We start from the raw sequence: 8,344 nt of genomic DNA, 5'->3' as shown, positions 1-8,344 counted from the left end.
CAATAAAGGACATTGTGTGTAGGCTCAATATTAGTCTCTTTCACCAAGAAAAAGAATGTGTGTGCTTGCAATCATACATGAAGGTGTCAATTCAATATCCAGCTTTGCCCAATGAAATGGCTGGTACAATGTTTTTTTATTACAATGCTGTAATATAAGATAAAACATAAGCAGTTAAAATGAAGTATTTTTACTATAGAAGTACTATAGAAAATTAGAGTGAAACATTAAAAATGAAGAAAGAACAAAATTGACTATATTATCTACATGAGGGACACAATGGAACACAAAAATGTCTCTCTGGGGGAAAAATAAGTTGTAGTAATTCCTATCAGGTACAGAGGATGACAATTATAAGTGAATTTTAAATTCCAGTGGAAGGGGGCCATAATTCATACCGAACCTATTCAAAATTGAATTCATGGGAATTCACATCTAATTAATGTCATCTCTCATAGAAACTTGATCTTCGTCATCTGCAATCGTTACTTCACTTTGTAGATTGTACTGTATGTCCTCTAAATTATATTACTCACAACGCTCATAATTTTCATTTCATCATTTCCATAACACATCTAAGGACAACAGAGTACTTGTATCTGCTCTTGAATTTCTGCTTCAGGTCAATTTCTCTGTCTCTCAAAAACTTGTTTGGTGCTATTTGTATTCACAGAGTCTGGCAAAAACAGAATGGTCATAACCCCGGCAGGTTGTGGTACGGAGCTTTCCCACCACAAAAGAAATGACTGCAACTTGATGAAAGCTCTTGCTACTGATATTTCCTGAAGGGAGTCTTGTCTTCAATGAAAGGGAAGGACTGTTGCATTCTGAACAACTCATTTGTAATTGAAGGACAACTTCACAAGGCAAACCCTCTTGGCCTTTCTAAAAAGAGGATTTAAAGTCTTCTTTTCCTGATTTTGAAGGAAACATTTTGGACTTTTGAATCCAGCACCTTACAGCTAAAACACCACATCTGTTTTGTGATGGCTTATCATAGATATGTTACAGTATATTAATTTAATTTAGTGTTATATCTACAACAGAATGAGAAAACTCGCCTCAGCCAACCCACTATGGTCAACTCACCATGGCCAACTTGCCATAGGACAACTCACCATGGCCAGTTTGCCATAGGACAACTCACTGTGGCACAATTCAATAATTCAGCTTAATTATTTAAAATAATTTTTAAAATATTTTAATTTTTGTCATTCACATTTCATTTTGTCCCTCTTTTGGCATCTTTTAAAGATTCTATTCTAGGATTCCTTTGATATTAGTGTAACTCTTGTCCTGTGACAAGTTGTTCCACGGCAAGTTGACCACGGTGAGTTGGCTGTGGCGAGTTGTCTTAGGATTTATCTACATGTAATCTTTGACTTATGACCACAACTGGGACCAGAATTTCATTTGCTAAACAAGGCAGTTGTTAAATGAGTTGCACCCAATATTATGATCTTTTTGCCAGTGGTTAAGTGAGTCACTGAAGATGTTTAGTGAAACACATGATTGTTAAGCAAATTTGGCTTGTCTCATTGACTTTGCTTGTTGGAAGCCAGTTTGGAAGCTTGCAAATGGCATTCACATGTTCCTGCAATGCTATAAATATATATTAGTTGCCAAGCATCTGAATTTTGACAATGGGATGCTGCAACTGTCATAACTGTGAAGACTAGTTGTAAGTCCTTTGTTCTGCAGTGCCGTCATAACTTCAAGTAGTATTAAATGAATGATTGTAAGTTAGGACTATCTGTATTATCAAGCTGCTTATTAGTGCTGATTAAAATAAATATGGCATAAATATTAACAGAAATCAAATCCAAGTCCTGTTTCAGTAGAGCAGAAACCACAAACAGCTACCCATAAACAACCTTAAGATTTAATATGAGACAGAAGGGACATCCCAAAATACAGATTTACATAGATTATTCAGTCTTTGTTTCTAAAACATAGCTGTGCTTGTGAGACCACCCAAAACATATTTTCTTCTATTATCAGATTGTCCTTGCAGGCAGATATATCTTTGCAGACCTGACCTGAAAGCTTTTAGAAGGGCTCATTTGACCCATTCTGCCCTATATATATGAGGTTTGATATGGCTGGTCTCAATATGACAATTTCTCCTCGTTCTCTACCCAGAGTGGGATGGTAGGGCACAATCTAAATCTCTGCCTGAACCTTTCAAGTAAAGACCAGTTGCTGGCTAATTAAACCTTGCACAGTTCTGAGGTCATGACTACAGCTACCTAATTCACACAGGAAAATACTCTCTGTGTTGTCACTGGGATCCAGTCAAGTTACTCAGCTGCCATGGTATCTATTTCCTCTTGGCATGTTTCCTGGAAACAATGATTTCTGTACCCAGAAGTACTTGACAACTTATGCTGTCTGGCAGGAAAGGCTTGGGGATAATCCCCGGCTTCCTGCTTAGAAGGGTGTTTTGTGCTTTCAAGATGAAACAGGTGATAGAAAGCCAGGTTGCTTTGAGATGGGAATGCAAGACTCCCATAGATTGTCACTTCAGTATGTCTAATCCAAAAGATCAGAAGACCGATCAAGCTATTAGTAAATCTAATCTAAAAGATCAGAAGAGCAAGGAAGCTATTAAAAGAGGCCAATCCTTTATATGTCCAATAATCCTTTATATTAGAGTTTTCCAAGGAAAGGCAAAGTAGTTGCCAACTGAGCTTTAATTATGAAGGCTTTATGCATTAAAGAAAATGTATTGGCTGTGTTATTCTCCTAGATTCCTTATGATTCCACTGGATTGTTAACTAAAGAATATCCTATCAACATCATACTTAGGACTTTTCCCCCAAGTGCAGCTGAGCAGTGTTGTGTATTGAATTTCATGGCAAGCTGGTGAGTTCTCCTGGGGTGCAGCTGGAATAAGCACTAAGTATGTATTACAAGAATGTAACCTGAGTGTGCAGCTACCTGGCAGAGTCACGCTAACAGGTTGTTCTTGGCATGCAAACATGATAGCAGATGTGAAACGGGGGGAATTGCTGGGATTTACAGCAAAATTATAGGTACCCTTTTCAATATAAGGTTTAGAAACTCTTAACATCCTTCAAGGGGGCAGCTTAACTGCTAATTTCAGCATCTCTCAAAAATCTCAAATTTCAGATCAAAGAAGGAGTAGTATAATGTTACAACAAGCAAACTGATCTGAGAAGAGGCTTGGTTTCAAATCTGCCTAATGCTGCATAGTGCGATCTTTAGGCAGACCAGGATCAGGAAGAGCAGCTCATCACATAAAGTTATATTCCAAATATCACAACATTAGGACAGCTTGTGTTCCAAGACAGTCTGCTGGCACTGCTGGGAAAATTACAGGTGAGAAATGCAAGCAGTTAGCCCTTCTTTTCTTGCTTACCTCTTCTAGATGATATTCAGAGTATGTTACATTGATGCTGCCAGACAGACAGCTCTTAGCGCTACCAATCAAAAGACTTCCTGCAGCTATTTTGTTTTCCACTCCTTGTTGTTTTTATTAGAAAAAAGATGCAAGAAAACCCAATGGGAAAATGGCCATGTGTGTGTTACAAAAGGGATATAATAATACAGCATTCTGGACTCCTTTGTCATATTTTATGAATGAAGCAGGACAATTGGATAAGAAAAGCTTTATATAGAAATATCCGGGCTCTGGACTTTAAAGTTCCATCATCAATACTTCTGTGATTGCAAAGGATCGGCTATCTCAAAGATCCTAGGAAGTGTGTGTGTAAGTGTAGGAGGGAGGGAGGGAGTGGGGAGAGGTATACAAGAATGAGATGGTATCGCTGCAGCAGCGATCAGATTTTTCTGTTTTCATTTGGCACATTATTCTCTTAAAAAAAGGTATCAGGAATAAAAGGAAGGGCCTTAAGCAGGAGGGGTCAATATGGCTATCCCGTGTAATGAGTCCAGTATTGGGGAACATACAGAGTGTAGGTCAAGTGCTATCAATCAAAAGACTTCCTAATCATCACCGTTGATTAGAAGCAAGTTAGTTAAACTGTCCATAGGAAGCCAGATTATTGTAACTGGCAAGGAAATAGGGTGAAAGTAAAGGAGAAACTGCAACCCCCTTGTGAATGGTAAGAAGAAAATGAGAGGAGCCTTTCACAGCAGATTCAGTGCCCAACACTGGATAATAAAATCCTATAATTAATGACCCTGGTATGTGCTTACCTCTAGGATGTGTGATATCATTAAAATAAGGCAGGTGCCTCAGACAATAACACCCTTGATTTGGTACAAGATTGTTGGATAGCTATGGAGAAGTCGACTGCCCTATTAACTAGTACCACAGAAACTGAAGAAAGAGAGGGACAGAGGTTTACACAAGAAAAAGGTATTTATCTGAATTCCTTCTTGGCATCTTTCATTCTGTTCACAGAACTGTCTTTCAATTTCCTGACCTCAGTAGGGACATGTTCACACTCTCCAACAACAGTAGTTTATAGCAGCAATAACTTCAGTTCTATTGTGTCTGCTTTGCAAGTTCAGGAGAAATTAAGTACACAAATGGGGAGTTTAATCACTGAAGTTATTGCTGAAGTAAATTTAGCTGTTGCTCTGGATTCAAAGGTCTCATTCCTTGCATTTACGAATGGAGAACACATTCACACACTGCACAAATTGCAGACTATTGAAGAAATAATGTAAAGTATTTTGATTGTTTACTGTTTTCCTTTTTTCTGAGAGGGGGAGGGAATATCTCTCCCTCCCCATCATAAAATATGATAAAACATACATTTGGCTAAGATGTGTGCAGTAGTATACACAAGGAAATGGAATGTTCCATTCCAATTTGTTTTCAGTTGCAAAAATCAAATGCTTTTTAAAAAGCCAATCATTTTAAACAAATACATAAGTATATTTCTAAATATATATATTTCCAAATATATACTGTATTTAACAACAATTTCCAAATATGTATTTGGAAACAATATATATTGTTACATATCTGGACACAATATACTGTTTGCCTAACCAAACAAGTTCCAAATATATATTTAGCAACAAATTCCATATATATATATATATATATATGGAAACAATATATATTATTAATATATTTGGACACAATATATTGTTTGCCAAACCATACAGATTCCAAATATTCTGTATATTTAAGAATAATTGCCTCTGCATCACTTTTCCTGGATGGAAATTTTGTAATTTTCTATGAAATCGGCCACATATGAAAGAACCGCTTGATTAAAAGGGACAGAAGAATGTGATATGTTCCATAGTAAGGAGAGAGAGAAAGAGATAATTTAGGCACACTTTTCATATCCCAAATTATATTAACCAGTTAAATGCTTGTACTCTAATGTAATGGCTCCAGGAATCAAATGAAAAAGTGAAGCAGGGACATGGTGAGTCAGTTGAAACTTGATTCCTAAACTTCTTTTTTGAAAGGCATTTTTCCAACTGACAGGTATGGAGCTACCTTCCGAAAAAGATGTGCTTGGGATGGTGGTTTTAGAAGAGAATGTAGAGAATATCAAGCCCATGCCATTGTTAGAAACACCCATAAAAATAATACAAAAGTAAACAGTATCAAGGAAAGCAAGGACTAAAGAGGGTTTTCAAACTAGGCTTTCTTGAAACCCCTGCAAGAATCATGTCTAACTCTTCTTCATCATCTTTTTAAGGGCTTACTAGCCAAAACCGCCAGACACAGAGCAAAAGGCTTGATTGCCGTTCCTGTCATGCTGCTTTCAGTCACTTTCTTTTTCCCAGTCTACAGGCTCCTTCATAGTTTCTTGATGTAGTCAGCAGGAAAGGGAAAATGTTCAATGTCTGAGTAGGACATTTGTAGCGGCACTGCCTTGTGGCCTCTTCTTAGGTAAACTATTCCAAAGATTGATGTGCCATAACTTATTTCCAAAGTTCACAGAGACTGCAATCATCTGAGGCAGGTTGTTGGCTGTCTCATGGAATTTAATGGCTGGCATGAAAGTAAGGCCTTTGATTGTTGCAGTTTCTTTCCCTCTCCAGGGTTACAGGAGTAGCCCTACCCACTCCTAAGGCTAGCTGCAGAGTTTTCCAGTCTCGTATTCCACTGGGTTTGGCAGCTTGGCATTGAAGGCCTGCAGGGTAGACTGGACCCGACTCACTTCATTGTTGGCCAGTTTGAGCCTATGCCGAAGCAAGCAGGAGAAAAGATCAATGCGGCTTTTCCCGGGTGGAGAAAGTCGGTTCACTCGGTCCCTGATCTCAATCAGTTGTAATATAGCAGAGTCCTGCGAGCCTTGTGTATAGGGGTAATCTAGCTGAAGGACAAGGTCCCGAATTGCATCAGACTCAAATGGCAGGCTGTAGCCAAAGACCTGTAAGCTATTGATTCTCATATACCCTAAGTTCTTAGAAGGATCCGTTTCCAAAGGCTCATAAAAGATGGTCTCATTAGAGCTGTCGTTAAGAGATTTGATGCGGCTCCGCAAATAGACATGGACTGTTTCAAAAAAGGTCTTCCACTTGCTGCCTAAAGTGAGAGTCCAGTTTTGGCATTGGCCAGAGGCATCTACATTAGTCCTTTCCCAGTCAGGGAAGCCAGTCTCATTGGTAGGCATAAACCAGCTCTCGGAATGGCTACCCCCAAAGGGGTTGACGTAGATGGCCATGACTGGTTCCAAGGTGCTATTCTTGGTGAGGCAGATCTGGAGGGAGAGGGCCAGCATGAGGTGGACCAAATTTGGCTTGTACTTGTTGCTTTTCAGTGTCACCAGCATCCTCTTCCTCCAGGAAGGGTCAAACCAAGTCCCCAGGCGCATATCATTGCTAATGAAGATTGACTGTACTTCAATGCGGCTGTCCCGCTTTTGCAGAAGATATTTGAGCTCCAAGTCCTGCAGGTCTGTTTCTAGCCCTAGGTAATGCTCAAGAGACTCTGCCACCTCTGGGCGGCACAACCCTAAAGTGAGGATATAGCCAGGATTGCAGGATCCACACTGGGTGATGTTATCTTCCGCACAGGCAGCACATTCTGGCCCTTCTCCTGCAGCACAAGGGATGGTCACCTGACAGGAGGGCTGCTCATTAGGGCAGATGCAGCTGCGGCTTTCTTCAACAAATGTCCCTAGCACAGAGGCCTCAGTGCAGTAAAGGAGGGACTGAACGTGGCTCCACCAGTAGGTCAAAGGCCTAGAGGAATAAAGTAAATAGAGAGAAATGTGAGCTCTGGAATTATACTTCAGAAGCCCACCACTTGATCTAGCCAGATTTTTTGCTTCACCAACTCACTGCCCAAAGAAAAAGGAAATGTTTTTTTCCCACTAAAGGAAAATCTTATATTGCAATATCCTTCATGGAATTGTAATTATTCATTCAAGTTGAAATAAAAATAAATGAGCACTATCTGAAATGTGTCTAAATGCTCAGGTTTTTTTTAAAGTTTATAACATTCTAGTTGTTTTACATTGTTATTTTATGATGCCCAGAGTGGTTTGATAGTGAGATGGGTGGCATGTAGATTTAATCAAGAAATGGGGGACAAGAACTTTCAGTCCATAAGCTAAATAGAAATATTTTCCTATGCATTACAAGGGCTGAATCCAACAAACTTGAAGTGAGAATTCAAAGCCAGAGGAACTGAGAGACTTCAGACAATTTGGGATGCAGTAGAAGATTCAGACCACTCCCCAAGAGGGAAGACCAAGAGTCCCAGAAAAGTTCTCCCCCATACTTTGGAAACTGAGACTATATGGCAAAAAGGGAAAAGGAGCATTGCATGGTCACTTTTATGCAAATACAGAAGGGTCCATTTTCACTGCCCATTCAGATTATAGCTGAGCATGTACAGAAGAATGTACATCACTTCTGCCTCCTCCATTCACAGGAATCCTCCTCATTCTGTTTCCTGAAAGTCCTTCTCTCTATAAGGCAAAACATATCTGGGTTGCAAAAATGTAAATGACCAATAAATGACAACAAAGGATTATATACTGTATATATATATATATTGAATTGCTTTGTTGCCATCCAATGATCACAGCAGCCTAGATATAATAAATATGCTTATTGTCTCTCTCTCATCTCATTCCTTTGCAAGAAAGAGGAAGAGGATCATCTAGCAGCAATCAATTGGGAAGCCACCAAGGTCTCTGAGGTCACTACTACTAGTCTGTTGTTGCTAAGGTGACAAGAGCCTTTGGACCAGCAGTGACAGCAGCAGGTCTTTGTTCTGTTTCTGCATCATTCCTCTGCTATGGCTCCAGACTTGGGCTCCCACATCTGACATGCAAAAAACTGGAGGACCACTAGAGGTGGGAGCACAGGGATTCAGAAAACTATATTTTTTTGCTGCCATCTAGTGGCAGATCAGTTTTGCAGCCCAGATATG

The 8,344-nt window shown here is 39.4% G+C and overlaps 1 protein-coding gene across 1 annotated transcript in view; it reads right to left on the bottom strand.

Annotated features, from left to right (window-relative positions):
• Window positions 1-5,141: 5,141 nt before the first annotated feature.
• BRINP2 (BMP/retinoic acid inducible neural specific 2) overlaps window positions 5,142-8,344 on the bottom strand; it is a 157,733-nt gene continuing 154,530 nt past the window's right edge. Inside the window, exon 8 of the mRNA XM_058178502.1 lies at window positions 5,142-7,146. Within this exon, the coding sequence (XP_058034485.1) occupies window positions 6,033-7,146 (1,114 nt within the window). The 3' untranslated portion in view covers window positions 5,142-6,032. The remainder of the gene's footprint in view (window positions 7,147-8,344) is intronic.

Source organism: Ahaetulla prasina, chromosome 3 (genome assembly GCF_028640845.1).
Source record: "Ahaetulla prasina isolate Xishuangbanna chromosome 3, ASM2864084v1, whole genome shotgun sequence".
Classification (NCBI taxonomy): domain Eukaryota; kingdom Metazoa; phylum Chordata; class Lepidosauria; order Squamata; family Colubridae; genus Ahaetulla; species Ahaetulla prasina.
Note: the sequence above shows the minus strand (reverse complement) of the source record. Positions and strands in the feature narration are given on the sequence as shown.